Raw genomic sequence first — 21230 nt, 5'->3', positions numbered from 1 at the left:
TACATAGTAAATTGTAAATAACTGTGGCTCCAGCACTGATCCCTGTGGCACTCCACTAGTTACAGGTTGCCATCCTGAAAATGTCCCCCTTCTCCTAACTCTGTCTTCTATTAGTTAGCCAATCTTCTATTCATGTTAACATACTACCCACAACACCATGGGCTCTTATCAAGTAGCGTTATGTGTGGTATCTTATCAAACACCTTTTGGAAATCCAAATATATTACATCTACTGGTTCCCTTTATCAATCCTGCTTGTTACCTCCTCAGAGAATTCTAATAAATTTGCCAGACATGATTTCCCCTTCATGAAGCCATGCTGACTCTGCTTGATTATATAAGTATTTCTACATGCTGTGCTATTACATCCTTTGTAATGTACTCTTAACATTTTCCCAGTGACAGGTGTTATCAAGTACAAAACTGAACCATTCTGGGCAGGAAGTCCCTGTGTTTGAGCTTGGGCCTGGACAGCTGACAGAAGGTGTGAAGATCGTGTTGTGTCTTTGGCATTAGCGCTTCTGGGCTACAGAGAGGATGGCAAAAAAATGCAGAAAAATCAGGCAGGTAGACATATGACATAGCTAAGTGTTGACATCATGTATCACCTGATCAAATTGTGCAAGGATAGGCGGTAATGCCTCGTTGGGTTTAATAGTCAACTAATGCACTCTGCCTAGGCATGGACAAATCAATGAACAGGCAGTTGGGCGAGATAGGATGAGTGCCCAATGCCTGTGGATCTGCACTCCTGGATCAGACAGCATGCTAACAGGCAATGTCACCTACCTGCAGCTCCATGTCCAACCGATAATTGAGGTCCCCAAACCAAAACAGATGCGTGAAACGTAATGAAATGTCAAAGGAGCTCAACTGCTTGTCACCGAGAGAAAGTAACCGCAGGATATCCAAGTAATTCTGATTCCGCCTGCGTGTGACAAACAGGATTGGAAAAAGACGGATTTTATTCTGGTTTCCTGCTCCACTCCACTCTTAATTTTACCTCTTATTTGGTTTCACTTTCCCAAATAAAGAAAGTCTCCTTTCCCTCTGAATGGGGCTGTCTGGTACCCCAATTAAAGGCTACAAACTTCCTCCATCATCACCACCAAATGTCTTACACTGACAAATAGATCAAAGATTTGCTATGGGAAAAGCTGCAGAGGAGAAACACAAGACAAGGGCCTTGAGGAGGCTGGTGGCTCAGCATAATCAAAGCAGCCCAACTAAGTTACAACTCCTTACCCCCACCAGTGGATGTGAAAACATCCAGAAAAGAGGCAAACACATTGCTGTGGTCCTGGAGTCACATGCAGGCCAGGCCGGGTAAGGATGGCAGAATTCCTTCCCTGAAGGGCATTCGTGATGGTTTTTACAGATGGATTTTTACAACATTAATAGTTTCATGGTCCACATTACTGAGGCTAGCTTTTAATTCCAGATATTTTTATCAATTGAATTTAAATTCCGCCAGCTGCCATGAGAAGATTTGAACCCATGTCCCCAGACCTTGAGCCTTTGGATTACTAGTCCAGTGACATTACCACTATGCTACTGTTTCCCCTTGAACTACATCTAGGGGTTATAGTCTCAAGATAAGGAGTTGGCTATTTGAGACAACAAAAAATTTATTGACTCGGAAGGCTGTGAATCTTTGGAATACTCTACTCCAGAGAACTGTAGATGGTCAGATGTTGAGAATAGTCAACATGGAGATCAATTGATTTTTGGACACTGAGGGAATCACGGAATATAAGGAAAGTGGAGTTGAGGTAGGTCAGCCATGATCTCATTGCATCACAGCACAGGCCTAAGGGGTAATACTTTTGCTCTTATTTATGTTATTCACCCCCCATTGTTGCAGTCAACAGAATATTAATTACTGTACACTCAGGTTCTGTTTCAAATTCATTTGTATCTATTAGTATTCGTGGTTCTGAAGGAATTTCAATTATGTATTGCCTCCACAGTTCGATTTTTTTTCTAGGTCCCTCTGCTCATGTCACCATCCCTTTAACATGCTTCAACATATTCCTACATTTATCCCACTGAACCCTTCCCCCTTTCTCCCTGAAGGTCTGTAGAGATCTACAAAACTACTGTGCGTTTACAATATTTTGTTATCATTTCAGCTTGGCTGTGATAGTGTCTGCACTTTCCTCTATTTCACCTTTGATTAGCTTGTTCGTCCATGGAACAAAATCCAGAAAATGACTGCTACAACACTTTTTTCAGGTTGTGCAGGGGCACTGAGACAAAGGAAAACTTCACAAACTGATTTTCCACAGCCAGAGGAAGTCTTACTCCCAAGTCACATATTTCCAAATGCTTCTTTTAAGTGAATACCAAAAAAAGGCTGCGGGGTGACCTCATCGAGGTCTTTAAAATTATGAAAGGTTTTGACACAGTGACAACAGAGATAATGTTTCCTCCTGTGGGGAAGAGCATAACTAGAGGTCATCAATTTAAGATAGTCACCGAGAAATTCACATCGGGAATTCAGAAGAAAATTTTTTACCCAGGGAGTGGGGAGAATGTCAAACTCACTACCACAGGGCGAAAGTGAAGCAAATAATACAGATACATTAAATGGGCAGATAGATAAGCATTTGAGGAAGAAGGGAATCAAGGGTTACAATAATGAGGAAAGATGGGAGGAGGCTTGAGCAGACCACAAATGCCCGCATGGACTGATTGGGACGAATGGCCTGTTTCTGTGCTGTATATCCTATGCAATTAATTGTCGTTTTTTTTAGCCTACACTTGTTGATTGTAAATATGTATATATCCTGCATGCTCAGCATTATGCCTTTAAAAATGTTTCACTTATCCCCCACTGTTTAAGTGTATGTCCTCAATGTCCTCGTCAATTTACTCCAATTGGTCCAATGTGCTCTCCAGGACAAGCATATAGCCTGATGCTTCTTGTGAAGAAATGCTGCACTTTTCTGGATGAGACACTAAACCAGAGGCTTGTCTGCCCTGTCCCAAGGTACAAACCCAAGAAGAGCAGAGTGTTCTTCCTGATATTCTAGTAAACATGTCTCCCTTCAATCAACATGATCAAAACCAGATTAACTGCTAGTGTGGAATTTTGAGAGCACAAAATGCCTTTTTTTCAATCTACATCTACTTTGAAAGTAATTTACTGTGCACAGAGTTCTTAAAAGCAATGGGATAAGGGTTGGGTATACACATTTTTGGCTCTGAAATTGTCATTTGCAAAGCACTTCAGACCACTCTTGCATACTGTGCATCTAACTCAATGGCTATGTGAAGAGTTAAAAGCATCAATCTTCGTATTATAGAAACTGTAGAAAGAATCTGCATTTCTATTAACACCTTTCATAACCTCAGGATGTCTCCAAGTGCTTTACTGTCAATGAATTATTTTTTATGTACAGTCACTGCTGTAATGTTGGAGACATTTGAGCCAATTTGCACACAAGCTCCCACAAACAGCAATATGATAAACGGCCAGATAATCTGTTTGAGTGAAATTAGTTGAGAGATGACTAGCAGCCAGCACTCTGCGGAACAGTGCCATGAGATCTTTTATGACAACCTACAGGGCAGATGTGTCCTCGGTTCAATGTCTCAACCCACAGATAATGCAGCACTCCCTCAGTACTGTACGGGACGATCAGCCTAGATCTTGCACTTGTGTGAAATTTTATAGATGAAAATGCAGGTACAACCCGGCTGAAATAAAAACATAAAATGTTCGAAATACACAGTAGGCCTGACAGCACCTGAAATGGAGAGATTAACATTTCAGGTGGACACCCTCCATTGAACATCAAATGCAGATGGACCCAGTACATATTTCTAACAGTTTTGGCTTTTTTATTACTTCAAGTGCAGCAATCATGTTTTATTTTCGATTGCAGCCAGACATTTGGCGGGGGGGAACTTTCTCTTAAGCGCTGAGCATCACTCATACAATAGGCACAGCTAGAACAGATCATCATTCCTGTGAAAACTTGATCCGGCATAATACTTTCACTGGAAAAAAAATCGGATACAGCAGTCTTGCAAGCACCATGTGATCGGAGAGAATCTTCTCTCTGTGTTTATGGTGCTAGAAGCAATAAGAACAGAAAGTGCTGGAAATACTTAGCAGGTCTGGCAGCATCTGCAGAGAGAGGAATAGAGTTAAAGTTTTGAGTTGAATATTACTCTTCTTCAGAACCCTCTGAAGAGTCATATTCAACTTGAAATGTTAACTGTTTCTCTCTGAGACCTGCTGAGTAGTTCCAGCACTTTGTTTTCATTTCAGATTTTGTGCATCTGCTTTTATTTGCTTGTTTGCTTTTATTTTAATGACTAGAAGCACCTTTGCCTCAGGCTGTTCCACGTTAATTTTCTAATTACACCTACCTTGCAGTCTTCTCATTGCCAGATGTTAAGTGGCAGTTAACGAATCCAAATGAAGTTCCATTAAACATAAAGGAAACACCAACAGCGCCTTTGTTACCTATGGATAATGAAGAAATACTTTTAACAAACAACACATTCATATGAAGGGATATGCATTTATATAGTGCCTTTAACATAGTAAAATGTCCCAAGGTGCTTCACGGGGCTATAATCAGACAAAATCTGACACTGAGTCAAGCAAGGAGACATTAGGGCAGGTGACCAAAGCTTGGTTAAAGAGGTAGGTTGTAAGGGGTGCATTGAAGAGGAGAAACGTAACAAGTGGGAGCAGTTTAGGGAGACAACTCCAGAGCCTAGAGGCTAGGCAGCCAAAGGCACAGCCCCCACTGGTGGAGTGATGGAAATCAGGGATATGCAAGAGGTCAGAATTAGAGGAATGTAGAGATCTTGACAGAAGGAAGGAGAGGTTGATACTGAGCAGGAACTAGAGCAATCTGACGTAAGGTGGAGGGAAGATGGAAATAAAGCAATAGACAAGGGTTTCAAGAGGATTCTGAAGGCATAAAGAAAGCAAGCAGGCTAAGTGATTTTGGGAAGGGATACCAAAGGAACGGAGTGGGTGAACTATCAGCCTCCAGTAACAGAATGGAGGAATGGCAGTGATCAGGAGCTGGAAAAGCAGAGGCTATGCCCAGGGATAACCCCTCTAAAACACAATGAAGATGGAAATTAGTACTTTTATGTCTTTGGTAAATGAGTTTGTTGGCCAACCGAACTCTAACTGCATGACTTCCACGTTCTCCTCAATTGCTACTTGCAATCAATAACAGGGGGAGACTGATGTAAGAATAAACAGTGATGGTTTATTGAGACATAGGGCAAAGCACCAGATCATACGTGCTCACTCAGAAACCTCCAGAACTCAACTTACAGTTCCCAGTTGCTCACACTGTGCAGTGATTCATCATTGCTGTCACATGATCAGTACACTTACATTCTCTTAAAGGGTCAAGGTGCCTCACTTTACCACAAGTACCATGTGCTTATAGGTGATATTCTAGAGGACTGTGGCACTTTGGTGAGTATGCAAGCCATGAATGTACTGAACTGGGGCTGAAGAGTGTGGGATGACCAAATGTCAAGGTTAATGATGTAGCAGAAATCTCCCAACACCTGCAGCTATTTGTGAGCCATGCTTCTGTGACTTTAGCTCTGGAACCTTTTCCAGCCTTCCAAGATCTCGGCATTTCTCCAATCCTGAATTCTTGCACAACCCCAATTTTCATCACTCCAGTCATCCATAGTCTTAGGCCCTAAATTATAGAATTCCCTGTATAAAACTCAATGTTCCTTCTAACCTACTTCACTTGCCTAAATATCACCTTGTGGTTCGATGTCCAATGAGTTTGATAATGCTGCCGTCAAGCACCTTGAAATGGATTACTGAGTTAAAGGTGCTATATAAATTCAAGCTGTTGTTCTAATCACGAATGTGCAATCGATGACTGTTAGGCTAACATGCTGCAATAGCTGCTGGCTTTATTTGGCTACCTACCCAATGTATTGGCTATTCCGGTTTTCACACTCGAAGTACTGATGTGGCTGATCCGGTTCTCGTGCTCTGGTTTAACCAGGACTACAATTTTAATGTTCCAAAGTGTCTGCATTGCAATCTGTGAACAAACGAAGATATTTACTACATAAACAAACTTGATTCTTGTCAAGGGCTCTGTGAATTTAAATGTAGACAGTGATTGTGTAGATTAGGAACATAGAACTTAACAGCAGGTTGAGGCCAATCAGCCCTTCGAGCCTGCTCCGCTTGATGATCTGGTTGCGGTCTCAGCTGCACTTTGCAGTCTGCCCCACAAAACGCATGACACCCTTGTCAATCAAAAATCTGTCTAACTCAGCCTTGAATAAATTCAATGACCCAGACTCCACTGCTTTCTGGGGAAGAGAATTCCACAGACTAACGATCCATTGAGAGAAAAACAATTCTCATTTCCATCTTAAACGATAGGCCCTTTATTCTTAAACTGCATCCCCTGGTACTAGGTTTCTCCCATAAGTGGAAACATCCTCCTGGTATCTACATTATCAAGATTGAGAGGGATGGAATCAACAGAGGCAGTGGTGATCAATGGTGACCAGTCAGCCAAGATCTAACAGTATGGCAGAACAGACTCAAGGGGCTGAATGGCCTGCTACTGTTCTTTGTGAAGTGGTTTGCTAGGCCATTTCAGACGGAATCAAGAGTCAATCATGATAGTGTGGGACTGGAGTCACAAAGGCTAAGCAAAGTGGTGCGCGCCCTACCCTGAAAGACGTAACTGAACCTACTCCTATCCACTCAATTTTCAAATTTTCACCCTAATTTCCAAATCCCTCCTCCCGTGATCTCCTCCAGCTCTATAACCAAGATATTTATGCTCCTCCGATTCTGAACTCTTCCTCATCCACAATTTTAATCAATCCGCCATTGGTGGCCATGCTTTCAGCTGCCTAGACCATGAGTTCTGGAAGTCCCTCCCTAAACCTCTACCTCTCTCTCCTCCAATTAAGATGATTCTTAAAACCAGTACCTTACCTGTGCTAATATCTCACGTGCTTTAGTGACAAATTTTGTTTGATAAGGGATTCTGTGAAACATCTTGGAATGTTTTACTATGTATGAATACAAGTTGTTGTTTAGGAGACAGCCATCTTGATCTGGAGCCCTGGCTGCATTTTCTTAATTCATAATAATTTTCTTCATTCATAATTTTCTATCACAGGTGCCATTTGATCAGCTAACTCTGCAGAGATCAAAGATTGAAGCTTACATCCTCCTAAACAGTTCATTTGCTAAAATAATTATCAGGATTCCAAGTGTAATCTTATATCCCTTCCCTTCCTCCACTCACTTTATTACCCCTCCACCGACACTATTCCTTCCCTTGCCATTTCACCCTAGCTCCCTCCATTTTCTATTCCCTATTCCCATTCTTCCCATCCACCCTCCTCAACCCTCCAGTGGCAGAGATCAGCTTGGGCAATGGAGTGGGTTTGGGTTGGGGGGGGGGAGAGGCCGAGAATGATGTGGTTGAACAGAATTTGGCCAACTTGACATGGACGGGCATAAGGGCGAATGCCAATTTGCCTAGTTGGAAGAGCAAGTCAGGAGCCACACTCTCAGACGAGGGTCAGAAGTTTTTTTGTAGTAAAAAAAAAACAAAAACAGGTTGCCAAAGCAGCATTAGCCAATCACAAAATATTAGTTGGGGGGCTGGGGAAGGAGGGCAGGAGGACTATGACCACCGCCCCCTCCCCCCCTGCCACCCACCACCAAACCCACTCCTACAGGCTCAGATATTCTTCAGGCCTTCACCCACAGGACAAGCTAAATGACACAGCATATCTTACCGGTTTGAAGTCTAGATCAGTGCATTCTTTCAAACTGCCCCGTACAAAGTCTACCCATTCCTTGTCTGCAACAGAGTTTTCCTGAGTCCCAATAACGTATATGTCATGTGGAATGGTGACTGTGGTTTCATCCAGTGTTTTCCCAAGGCCCTTGGATATCAGCCAGGACGCCATGATTTTTGGAGGAGGAGCACTTCCTATTCATGTTATTTTTTTTTAAAAAGAGAGAAACATGGTGAGAATTCCATTTGAACAGTCATCAACATTCTTAATCTTATTTGTTCATGGAATATGGGGGCAGCATTCAAGTCCAGCATTTATTGCCCATTCTTAACTATCTGGAGAAGGTGGTGACAAGCTGCCTTCTTGAATCACTTGCAAGATGTGTAAGATCATAATATCATAAGAAATGGTGTGTTGAAGGTGCTCCCACAGTGTTGTGAGGGAGAATGATGTGTGATTTTTGACCTAGCAATGAAGGATCAGCCTATATATGTCCAAGTCAGAATGTTAACTTGCGACTCAGACACAAAAAATTTATGGCACAGAGATGGTCATTTGGCTTACTGTGGTTGTGCCAGGAAGGCAAAGTCCTGTCTTCACGCTTGGGGTGGGAACTCAGGAGGTGATGCTGCACCCATGTACTGTTACCCTTGTCCTGAGGTGGTCTGCATAGTTGCATGAGATAGTGTGTATCCACTGACCTCCTGAAGGCACTGTATCTAGATGGGGATCCATGGTCATATGGCCCTTCAGCAGCTTACCCAACTCACCTTTCCTGCATCAAGAAAGGTGTGTACACTTGTATGCACTTTGGGTTTGGACAAGGGGAGCTCCCAGCAGGAATCACCAGCTAAGAGACGGGAGAGGGGACTCTGGCTGAATTTCCCACCACCCCCTCTCAGCCAAGGGGGAAACTGAAGCCAACTGTGGAACCCTAAACTGATACCAGGCTGAGACAAGCTGGCTGAGTACAGGCCAGGGACTGAACCCAAGTCTTCCTGACCTTTATGACCAAATTTATTCACTGAGTCAAGGAGTGGACAAGTGCTTGGCAATGTTCAACAAAGTTTTATTTATTAGGGCTTTACTGTTTGACTTCCCGGGAGAGATGTTTCACATCAATAACACAAGCATAGATTTTCAAAATGTTTAAAACCACAAACAGGGAAAACAGCAAAATCTATACAATACCTGCTAATGCACAAACCTTGCCCTTTACATAAAGGGTTAACATCACAAAGATAAAACAAAAAACTTCTCCTCCCACTTCTCACTTGACCCAGGGTTTACTGAGATAAGGGCAGATTCAGAAAATTCTCTGAACACTGATTGCAGTCCCTGCTGGGACCAAGTGAATGCCGCCACCCCATCACTCGATGTAATCTGCAATATTTTATTATTTCTTTCATGGGATGTGGGCGTCACTGGCCAGGCCAGCATCTGTTGCCCATCCCTAATTGCCCTTGAGATGATCACTGATATCCTGAATTTTTTCTGCAATGCTGGTGTGGAATTCTTCTGGCACAGCTGTTTTAAATGGTTCACTGTTACCCAGAATGTTAGGTTCCTGGCCACCAGTCCCTGTTAACATTGGGCCCCCAGGGACACTGGGCCACGAAGTAACATGGGTTTGCATCTCAGATTCCTCCGCATCAAGAGATTCCAATGTCAATCAGGCCTTTGCAGCAGTTCCAACTTCAATAGGAAAAGGAAGAGGGGAAAAAAAAAGTATGGGCCAGTTGTTCATACTTCAGTTGAACATGTGCCAGCTGTGGCACAGTGGGAAGCACTCTTGCCTCCTGATCAAAACGTTGTGGGTTCAAGTTGCATAATATAGGTTGATACTCCAGTGCAGTACTGAGGGAGCACAACACTGTCAATGGTGCCATCTTTCAAATAAGGCCTCATTTGCACTCATCAGGGGGTGGAAAACATCCCATTGCCACTACTTCGAAGAGGAGCAGGGGAATGCTCCCCGATGTACAGGCCAATATTAATCCCTCAATCAACATGGCTTGTTCGTGTGTGAGGCCTTGCTGTGTGCAGATTGGCTGTTACGTTCCCTACATTACAACAGTGACTACACTTCAGAAGTATTTCATTGTCTGTAAAGTGCTTTGCGATGTCCTGAGGTCACGAAAAAGTGCTATAGAAATGCGAGTCTTCCTTTCACTTGCTGTATTAAAGCCAGGTTATTGAAGTTCACAACTTTAGAAGAAAACTTTGTACATTGTGCCAGGTAGCATGTGAAAATAACCCAAAACGCTTCAGATCTAATGCTTTGAAACAGAGGCTCCAGCTACCAATTCTGGTGCTTCTGACTGGCAGGGCGAGATTCTGTGAACATCCAGTAGGACATTTAGTTATGAGCTCCAAAGGACTCTCACCCAGTTTTATTATTTATCAGAATGGTACTAAGGATGAGGGATTCCAGTTATATGGAGAGGCTGGAGAAGCTGGGATTGTTCTCCTTAGATAAAAGCAAAATACTGCAGATGCTGGAAATCTGAAACAAAAACAAAAATAGCTGGAAAAACTCAGCAGGTCTGACAGCATCTGCGGAGAGGAATACAGTTAACGTTTCGAGTCCGTATGACTCTTCTTCAGAACTGACTCGAAACGTTAACTGTAATCGTCTCCGCAGATGCTGTCAGACCTGCTGAGTTTTTCCAGCTATTTTTGTTTTTGTTCTCCTTAAGAGTCGAGAAGGTTAAGGAAAGGTTTAATAGAGGCGTTCAAAATTACGAGGGGAATTTATTAATTAGGTAAGGAGAAATTATTTCCACTGATCAGCAACCAGAGGCTGCAGACTTAAAATAACTGGCAAAAGAAGCAGGGGCATATGAGGGGAACTTTTTTGTGCAGAGACTTATGATGATCTGGAATGCACCATGTGAAAGCGTGGTGGAAGCAGATTCAACTTTCAGAAGGAAACTGAATAAATGCTTCAAAAGGAAACATTTTCAGACTCTAAAGGACAGAGCAAGGCAGAGCCAGCAGCTCTTTCAAAGAGCCAGCAAAGGCACAATTGGCCTCCTTCTGTGTCACATGATTCCACTGCAGGATTGTGTTTTGGAGAAGGGAGAATTACCAACCGAGCCAAGCTGTCACGGGTGAGAAGTGTGAAGCTGGTCTATGTGAAACATCAGATAATTTCTCTCTCATTCTTACCCATGTTCCACGTGCCGATGAAGATAGAGATCATGTCCGGTTCATCCTGCTTGGAATGTTTGTTCTTCATTAACTGTAGGAGCTGGCAAAACGCTTCTCGTTTCTGAAAGAGGAAGAAAGAGAGAAACAAAACTTTGAAGGCTGACAGGGCTGCTGCTAAAAATGCTTCAAATAACTTTTATAAAGGTTAATCAACCTTAAACTAAAACAAGAATGAGGTTATGCTTTATGTTGTTGTTGAAATCAAGATTAATTGCTGATTCTATTTGAAATAAACAGCCACAAATTGCAATGGTTATATTTTATTGATCAATCTCCAGAAACGTCACAGAATTAATCAACTCTGAATGGAACCTCAGACACACGTATGCAACTGAGTGATATGATCATTTGCACGCTGATGTAATTATATTAGATTGTAGATTGCTCCCAAAATTGCTTCTGCTCTGTCCAAGATACTCTTTACTTTAAGTTAAAGCATGGCCTGCCTCTATCGTAAATGGCCCCACATCCCTTACGAGCAGGAGTGTACCTTCACTAGCTTCGCATTTAGCCTTACCCAGAGGTGTAACAATTAAGAATTTCTTGCCACATCGGTTTGATACAATAATCTTCCATGTCACATAACTGCCTGACTCAAATATATTGGCCATATCTTCTTCGCCACTGGGCCAAAATCTTGAAAATCCCTTCCTGACAAAGCTGTGGGAGTACCTTCGCCATAAGGACGGCAGTGGTTCAGGAGGGCGGCTCACCACTTTCTCAACAGAAATTAGAGATGGACAATAAATACTGTCCTTGCCAATAACACACAATTTTTTAAAAAAATCCTCATATACCCATCGTTTGACAAGTGGACTGATCCTCATTACAATGAGACAGGACTGAAAATAAGTCCAGAAGTACATTAATTTTACAACTGGTAAAAGTGGACCAAGAGAAATATGTGAAGAAAATCTCAAAACAATAAAAAAAATGTCTATACTTGACTTTGTGAAAAAATAATTAAACAGGCGACTCTGACCTTCTTAGTGATATATGATAGGGGTGTAACAACCGGGCACTTTTGTGATTGGAACTCAGTAGTGTGTCTTTGATTTTACTCGTTCTGTGTTTATTGATCTGACTTCCTGAAATGTCACCAATCTTAACTGTTTAACCATTGGCAGCTGCGCTTTGAACACCCTTGGCCCTAAGCTCTTAAATTCTCTCTCTCTACCTCTCTCTCCTCCTTGAAAAGGTTCCTTAAAATCTCTCCCTTTAACCAAACTTTTAGTCACTTCCTTACGTGGCTCGGTTTCAAACTTTGTTTAACAATCGCTCTTGTTGGGGCGTTTTACTATGTTAAAGGCATGACTCCTGTTATCATCAATTTGCCCTCATGTACATGACTTCTAAAGGGTGACTGAAACTCTGAGAACAAATAACAACCAGGAAGCTTGTAGTTGGATAACTCACCCTTGTAGTTTCAAAGATGAAATCTTTCCTTTGCGTTTTATCTTTCTCTTTCTCGAACACTATTCCCAGCTTGCTGTGGACACGCTGTGACTTTATCAACTGCCGAACTGATGGGGAAAAGAAAACAAGAATCCACTGATGACCTCAGGGGTGTTTGTTTTACTGATATTCATTTGATCAGTGCAGACCGGGCCCAAACCTTGAGAACCCAAATGCAAAAGGCTAGCATGCTGAACCAGGAAGGCTGGAACTTCAAAAGCCTGATATCAAACTTAAATTTCTTTTTAAAAGCAAAAAACTGCGGATGCTGGAAATCCAAAACAAAAATAAATATACCTGGAAAAACTCAGCAGGTCTGGCAGTATCTGCGGAGAGGAACACAGTTAAAGTTTCGAGTCCGTATGATTCTTCAACAGAACAGTTATGTTGAAGAGTCATATGGACTCGAAACGTTAACCGTGTTCCTCTCCGCGGATGCTGCCAGACCTGCTGAGTTTTTCCAGGTATTTTTACTTTTGTTTTAAATTTATTTTTATTCATTCTTGGAATGTGGGCGTCGCTGGCTAGGCCTGCATTTATTGCCCATCTCTAATTGCCCTTGTTCAGAGGACATTCAAGAGTCAACCACATTGCCGTGGGTCTGCAGTCACACATAGGCCAGACCAGGTAAGGATGGCAGATTTCCTTCCCTAAAGGACACATTCTTAGTACTTCAAAGCTATTACAAGTTGCTGATAAAAACTGAAACTCCCCTACTCATCTTCCTGGTGATCTTTAACATTCACCTATAACAGGGACTTGATTTAATTCATCACCTATCTTGCAGAGCTGGCCATGATCATGTGTCAAATGGCCTCAGCATCTCTAGGCTAGGGCACAGTAGTGCAAGTATTCTGACACTGGGCTACCAACCACAAATTGAATGCAATCAAACCGGTAGTGCCCTTACCTAGTCTGGCCAACATGTGACTCTAGCTCACACTTAATGGTGACTTAGCACATCAGAGCTGGGTAATAAACACAGCCTGGCCAGCATTACCCACATCCTGAGAACACATAGCCTGATTTCTTTCAGTGAATGTCAAGCAGCGATCTGATGTAACACAACGTTAGCATCCCTCGATTTGCAACACAAGCTTCCTGCAGGGAGCTGAGCTTACATCTCAACTATTTTCATCGCAATCATTGCAACAAAGAAAAAACCGATAGGAATGTTTACACTGCACCATCTGTGCAAACCTCTTTTATACAAATGCAATTCCTTTCCCCTCAAGCCATTCACAATTCTGTTTTTAATTACAAACTGCAAACATCGAAACATTGCTGCTGAGCTGGCGATAGAAGTTCCCCCATCAAAAGGGCAGCAGACTGGGGTTAGAGGAGAAAACAAAAGCAAATGTTAGAGGGGGACTCAGCACTTCCTAGTAATATTGGAGGAAAACTATTTCCTCTGGTTGGAAGAGGCAACACAGAAAGAGCAGACATTCAAGCTTTTTTAAATTTATTCTTTCATGGGATGTGGGCATCGCCAGCAAGGCTAGCATTTGTTGCCCATCTTTAATTGCCCTTGAACTGAGTAGTTTGCTAGATCATTTTAGAGGGCAGTTAGGAGTCAGCCACATCGCTAGAGTCATATGTAGGCCATGCCAGGCAAGGACGGCAGATTTCCTTCCCACAAAGACATTCGTGAACCAGTTGGGGTTTTACAACAATCGATGATGGTCACATTACTGAGGCTAGCTTTCAATCCCAAATTTATTAATTCAATTTAAATTCCACCAGCTGCCGTGATTGGATTGGAACCCTTGCCCCCAGAGAATTGTCGTGGGTCTTTGGGTTACCAGTCTAGTGACATTACCACTACACCACCTTCTCCGCCATGTTAAAGCTAGATCAAACCAGAAAGCAGAGTTTCAAACAACGGGGAGTGGGAATCTGGGACCCTCGCCCCCAACCGCCTGTAGATGCTGGGGATTAATTTAATTTTTTAAGGCCTAGAATGTTAAGTAACAGTATGGGTAGTGAAGGATTCATTAGGATATGAAGTAGCCACGCTCTATTTAATAGCTGAACAATTTTGAGAGACTGAGCAGCCTCCTCCATTAACTAAACCCAAACAGGAAGGTCATACATCCCACAATCTGAGCTCAGTCAATTAGTAGACAGTGTAAAGAGATGGCTTTACTTTGTACCTAACCCCATGCCGTAACTAAGCAGAGTGTGTTTGATGGGCAGTGTAGAGGGAGCTTTATCTAGCTTCTGCTGTGAAATATGAAGGGAATAAATTAAATTCATAAAGAACAACGCACTTAACACGGTAGAAAACATTTACTACGCTGTTCATTGAAGTAACCTTAGACAGGTAAGATAGCATTAATGTGCTTGGTCCCAAACATCACCCAAAACATAAAGCACAATATCACGATTCCTCCTTACTCTTATCATGTGTAAATGTGTTCCAGTCTTCTTGTGGGTCCTTAGATTTCTTCTGTACCACCAGCTTTCCTCCCTCCACGTCCACACTAAGTAAATACTTCTGTGATTTACCAATCTTCGTTAAATCAGTCAGGTTCACATCCAGTTTCACCTGAGGAACATAAGAACAAGTGTTTATATCGTTGTCTCAGTGAGAAGTGGTGATCATTGTATTTCTTTATGTATCAGCATGCATAGCGTGAGCCAAATGATCATGGTTTCAAATCCCATCCCAGAGACTTAAGCACATAACTCTGGCTGACACTCGCAGTGCAGGACTGAAGGATTGCCTTACTACCAGAGTTGCCATTTTTCAGGTGCGACATCTGCCCTCTTAGGCAGATGTAAAATATCTCTCAGGCACCATTTTGAAGAAGTGTAAGGGAAGTTCTCTCTAAAATTCGGAGCAATATTTATCCCTCAACCAACATCAATAAAAACAGATGTTCTGGTCATGATCCCATTGTTGTGTATCAAACAGCTGCCATGTTTACTACTGGGACTGTTTTCCTTGGAGAGGAGAAGACTAAGAGGACGCTTGATAGAAGTTTTCAAAAGCATGAGGGGTCTAGACAGAGTTGATAGGGAGAGACTGTTCCCACTCGTAAACGGGTCGAGGGCCAGAGGGCACAGTTTTAAAGTTTTTTTTACAAAAGAAGCAAATGCGAGGTGAGAAAAAACTTTTTCACACAGCGAGTAGTTAAGGTTGGGAACGCACTGCCTATAAGTGTGGTGGAGGCGGGTTCAATTGAGGCATTCAAGAGGGCATTGGATGATTATTTAAATTGAAGCAATGTGCAAGGTTACAGGGAAAAGACAAGAGATTGGCACTAAGTTAAGATGCTCAGAGCCGGTGCAGACACGATGGGCCGAATGGCCTCCTTCTACACTGCAACAATTCTGTGATTCTGTTCCAACAGTGACTGCACTTCAAAAGTACTTGAAGTACTTTTGGGTGCCCTGAGGTCATGACAGGTGCTATATAAATGCAAGTCTTTTATTTATTTACAAGCTTAATGGGTTTATTTAATGCAGCAATCCCACTGTTTCCTAGCTAGTTACAGGAGACTTGATGTAAAAGATGTGAGCAAGGACAGGAATTCAAGGATATAAAGTTCACAATTACTCCTCCACCCCTTTGACTCGCAGCGAACTGCATACTAAGTTACTATTATCATTATTCTAAAAATATACAGAACTGGTGAAGCAAAAGTCCTGCACCCTGCCAGCTATCACCAATTTCAGCAGCTTTAACTCTCTGAAAATGAGTGTGATGATCACTTGAGACAAGATCAGCTTTAGGCTTTAATTATTGTTGAGGAGCAAAACCTCTTACAGCAGAGACTTCAAATTCATTAATTTAAGTTAAGTAATTGAAATTAATCTGGTCTATTTGCCTCTCTGCACACTGTTCCTTAGCCGATGGTATGACGTCCAGCTCCAGCTGGTTTGGAGGCACATTCATCACCCTCTGCTATGTTAATGCCTAACCCTACACATAACTCACCTGTGAAAGCACTTTACAGCAAGGCCATTCATTCCACTGTGCTTACACCAGCTCCTTGAAAGAGCTGTCCAATTATCCCATTTCCTTGGTCTTTTCCCATGGCCCTGCACAATTCTCCCTTTCAAGTACTTTGCCAATTCTTTGCTGAAACTGACAATTGAATCTGCTTCCACCACTCTTTCAGGCTGTGTTCTCCAGATCATAACTTGTTTTGTGCAAAAAAAAAACCGAAATAAATTCTCATCCTCCCTGAATCTTTCGTCAATTTATCTTCAATCCATGTCTTATGGTTACTGACCCTCCTGCCTCTGGAAATAGTTTCTCCCTACCTACTCTATCAGAAACCCTCATCGTATGGTACACCTCTATTAAATAGTCCTTTTACCTTTCTTGCTCTGAAGGAGAACTACTCCTGACTCTCCACATAACTAAAATCCCTCACCCTAGTCACTAATCTAGCAATGAAAACAGAAAATGCTGGCAACACAGAAACTGCCAGACCCACTGTGTATTTCCAGCATTTTCTGTAGTTTTATTTCAAATTTCCAGCACCCGCAGTATTTTGCTTTGTACTAATCTAGCAAATTTAAGGCTGGCAGACATCATCTTCGTTTCAAGGGACTGAGGGCAAAAAAAAAAATTGAGCAAACCTCCTTTCCACACTCTCCAAGGCCTTGACATCTTTCTGCGTGCCCAGAATTGGACACAATACTCCACGGCTTGGGCATAACCAATGCTTACCATAACTTCCATTAACGGGGCATATAATGAACTAACCCTCCATCCCTCATCCACCCAAACTATATTAGTGGGCAGGGAGAGTGGGAAAACAGAATTAGCTGTCTCAGAGATGAGAGGCACACCAATCCCCGAGTGAAGACAGCAGGACAATACCTCAAAAGCTTGTACTGGAATGCTCTTCGCCTTGCGAGGCACAGTGTGGGAGAACATCGAAGACTGCGACGTGAAGCTGGGACAGGAACTCATTTCCTGCAGCGCTTTCAATGCCTAAAGGGAAGAAAATGAGATTAGCATACGGCACATCTCTATTTAACACTGAGAATTCCAAGTGACCGACTGAGGCTCACGGTGCCAGACACCACTAGGTCTGAAGAAGAAAGTTGGAAAAGTAAGTCAAGAGTGAAATATGGGTTCTAAAAAACGGTGGCGGGGGGGAGTGGAGAGTCGAGAAAGGCAGAGGGAAATAAACAGTTCCCCAGTCTCAGCATCCTGGAAAGGTATACTGTAGGGCGCAGTGCAGCAAGGCCTGATCTGGATACAGCAAGCAGTCAAAATACTGCAGGATGGTGAATGTCAAGATTAGAAAGAACAAATGAGCAATAAGCAATATGCTAACAAATAAAATCAAAGGATTCGTTGGGTGGGTGAATAGAGTGTGGAATTAAACAAGATGGAAAAGCACATGAAAAACAATGAGAAGCGAGAAAATGCAAGAATGAATATTAGAAAACAGGACAAGATGGGGAACGAGTGAGAGGGACAATGAACAAAAAGAAAAAGAGACAGAAGTGAAAAGAAAAAGAAAATCAGAAAAGGGTTGCCCATCAGGCGATCTTAACCTTGTAACCTATCCAAAAGTGCCAGAGAAGTGTCAGAACAGCCTCCCTGGATGTAATCGTAGAATAATGCAGCGCAGGAGGACATTTCATGAAAGGTCGTCAGCCTAAAACTTTAAATCTGATTCAGATTTCCAGCATCTGCCATATTTTACTTTTGTATTAGTCATTTAACCTCGGTAGTGGGAAAGCTTTTAGAAACGATAATCAAGGACAAAATGAATAGTCACTTGGGAAAATACAGGTTAATTACTGAAAGCCAGCATGGATTTGTTAAGGGCAAATTGCGTTTAATTTGCTGGGGTTTTTTGATGAGGTAACAGAGGGGATTGATGAGGGCTGTGCTGTTGATGTGGTATACGTGGACTTCCAAAAGGCATTTGATAACGTGCTACACAACAGGCTTGTCAGCATAGTTATAACTCATGGAATAAAAGGGACAGCAGCAACATGGATACAAAATTGGTTGAGCGACAGGAAACAAAGACCCACGGTGAACGGCTGTTTTTCAGGCTCAAGGAAGGAGTTCCCCAGGGATCGGTGCTAGAACCCCTGCTCTTCCTGATATATAAAACTTGGAAGCACTGCGAACCATGAGGAGGATAGTGTAGAGCCTCGAAAGGACACAGGCAGGCTGGTGGAAAAGGTGGACAAGTGGAAATGAAATCTAAGGCATGGAAGAGTGAAGTGATTCATTTCGGTGAAGAAGGACACAAGTGTGAGGGAATTTGTATCTTTAAATGCAATTTGTATTTTTTGAGGTACACCCTAACTAAAACAAAAACTGAAATGAAATGGGAAACAGAACATGTAAACATAGAAGGGAAACTGACCCCCTCAGTTTCGAAGGAAACAAAAACAAACAGAGGCTTGGAAACCAAACCTTCTGGGCAAACTGACACTGGTTAAAAGATACAGAAGGACACAGACACATCAGTCCAAGCTGGGCAGCAGCAACTGATGAGTCCAGTGGTGCAGAACAGGCAAGGCTGAAAGAGATGGAGTTCAGATCCAAAAGCTGAATTGTTGCAGCTGTTTCTGTTACTGGAAGATGACATTGGTTATCCAGACCCAGTTGAGCAGGTTCTGCAGGCATGTGCCATTTGTGAAGACAATGCCTGTGGAATTCGAATTGGTTGTGTGCTGCTATAGACTGGAGATCAGACTAGCTCTTAGAAGGAGAGGAGCTGAAATTTCTCATGAGGAAAACAGATCTTGAAGGGCTTTGTGACTCACTGTGATCATTAGTATCTAAGTGGACCGCTGAGCCAATTCTTAGCTGTATCTGACATTTCACGTGCAATTCATAGTTTATATTCAACCATAATTTCCTTGTTAATTTAAGTTTAACTCATGTTAATTCTGGGTGTTAGAGTATAGGATAGATAGTATTTACTGTTTGCTCTGTTGACTGTTGCATAGTAATTTTTTTTCTGTTTAAACTGTGGAATTTTGTGGCTTTATTTTGGTAAATAACTAGGATTTAGAATTTCGCCTACTTAAAAAAAGTTGTTGGTAAAGTTATGACTCAGATGCAAGGAATGCGCGAATTATCAAGCCCCACTACTCCACAGCCATACCATTGGTTTAAACATTTACTTTTCTCACCAAAATGGTCAATTGCGTACCTATACCTCTACTACCCGGAAGACTAGGCTCCTTTCAAAAACTCAATGATTAATTTATTTTAAGACAAAATCTTTTCGAACAAATTGCAAGTACTGGTCAACACACAATTGTAATCGGGAAGTATAACTATCCATCTCTTCCTAAAGAATTCCCCCAACACACACACACACACACACACACAGACAAAGGACAAACCAGATAGAGTCTCCCTGCAGAGATGGGCTTTAGAGGATAGGTGCTATAAAGTAAAGGGTAAAATCCGCAGGGTCTCGACGCCGTCAACCTGGAGTTCCCACGTGTGAAGATGGGCCTTTGGTTCTGGTGGATATCTGGAAGCCTTGCAGGTCCAAATACAGACTAGTTACATTCAGATGAGGGGTCTCTGGCTATAGGTTGATAACCACACACAATTTTAGGAAAGGTAGGGAGAGGGAGCCAGCTAGGGTAGTCTTCCTTCCTCAGCTTGTTCCCCAAATCAGATTGCATTCAAAACAAGCAGGTTCACAAATTTAAGAATTTTTCCTCTGTCCCATGTGATTTGCAGCAAGTTGCTAACCTTCCATTTCAGTTTTTTTCCCCTCCATCAATTAAAGTGATTGCTGTTCAAAACAACCAGGTCTTTCTCAAGTACCATAAAGTCAAGGCAAAATGCTGCGGATGCTGGAAATCTGAAACAAAAACAAAAAAATGCTGCAAAAACTCAGCAGGTCTGACAGCATCTGTGGAAAGACCGAGTTAACGTTGAGTCCATATGACTCTTCTTCAGAGCTAAAGAGAAGTAAAAATGTGGTGAAATTTATACTGTTTAAGGGAGGTGGAGCAGGTGAAGCTGGAAAGAAGACCAGCGATAGGTGGAGGCAAAAGAGAGATTGCCAAAGATGTCATAAACAAAAGGTCAAAGGGGTGTTAATGGTGGTGGTACTGGCTAAAGGGGATGCTGACGGTGACATTGTCACCCATCTCTCCTTTTGCCTCCACCTATCGCTGGCCTTCTATCCAGATCACCTGTTTCACCTCCCTTAAACAGTATAAATTTCACCACATTTTTACTTCTCTTGAGCTCCAAAGTAGAGTCATATGGACTCGAAATGTTAACTCTGTCTTTCTCTCCACAGACGCTGTCAGACCTGCTGAGTGTTTCCAACATTTTTTGCTTTTGTACCATAAAGGTCAGGTGATTTCTTGGAAGAGGCCTGCTTGCTGACAGTTCCAAGGTGAACTTATGACCTTTTAAAAAAGATTCCAGATTAGCATCCAAATGTCCAGATCATGCCATGTCCTTCCATTTTTTAAAAGAAAAATTCTGCCTTGACAGATATGATTCCAACAGTAACTACTGAAATCGTAACAACAGAGGCAATATAAATACAGAGTGCAATTCTAAAGGGTATGCAGGAGCAGAGGGACCTGGGTGAATACGTGCAAAAATCATTGAAGGTTGCAGGACAAGTTGAGAGCATGGCATCCTGGGCTTTATCAACAAGAGCATAGGGTACAAAAGCAAGGAAGTTATGTTAAACCTGGATAAAACACTGGTTTGGCCTCAACTGGAGTATGGTGTCCAGTTCTGGGCTGAATGTGAAGCATTAGAGAGAGTACAGAAAAGATTCATGAGAATGATTCCA

The 21230-nt window shown here is 42.3% G+C and overlaps 1 protein-coding gene across 1 annotated transcript in view; it reads right to left on the bottom strand.

Annotated features, from left to right (window-relative positions):
- Window positions 1-21230, bottom strand: part of inppl1a (inositol polyphosphate phosphatase-like 1a) — a 213809-nt gene that overhangs the window by 46189 nt on the left and 146390 nt on the right. The window contains exons 8-15 of the mRNA XM_078544958.1: window positions 17294-17407; window positions 14854-15004; window positions 12418-12524; window positions 10960-11062; window positions 7786-7982; window positions 5936-6053; window positions 4381-4477; window positions 790-928 (exon numbers count right to left, since the gene is read on the bottom strand). Of these exons, the coding sequence (XP_078401084.1) occupies window positions 790-928; window positions 4381-4477; window positions 5936-6053; window positions 7786-7982; window positions 10960-11062; window positions 12418-12524; window positions 14854-15004; window positions 17294-17407 (1026 nt within the window). The remainder of the gene's footprint in view (window positions 1-789; window positions 929-4380; window positions 4478-5935; window positions 6054-7785; window positions 7983-10959; window positions 11063-12417; window positions 12525-14853; window positions 15005-17293; window positions 17408-21230) is intronic.

This window comes from Cetorhinus maximus, chromosome 7 (genome assembly GCF_964194155.1).
Source record: "Cetorhinus maximus chromosome 7, sCetMax3.hap1.1, whole genome shotgun sequence".
Lineage (NCBI taxonomy): Eukaryota > Metazoa > Chordata > Chondrichthyes > Lamniformes > Cetorhinidae > Cetorhinus > Cetorhinus maximus.
The sequence above is the reverse complement of the archived record's forward strand: the minus strand, read 5'-3'. Positions and strand labels throughout refer to the sequence as shown.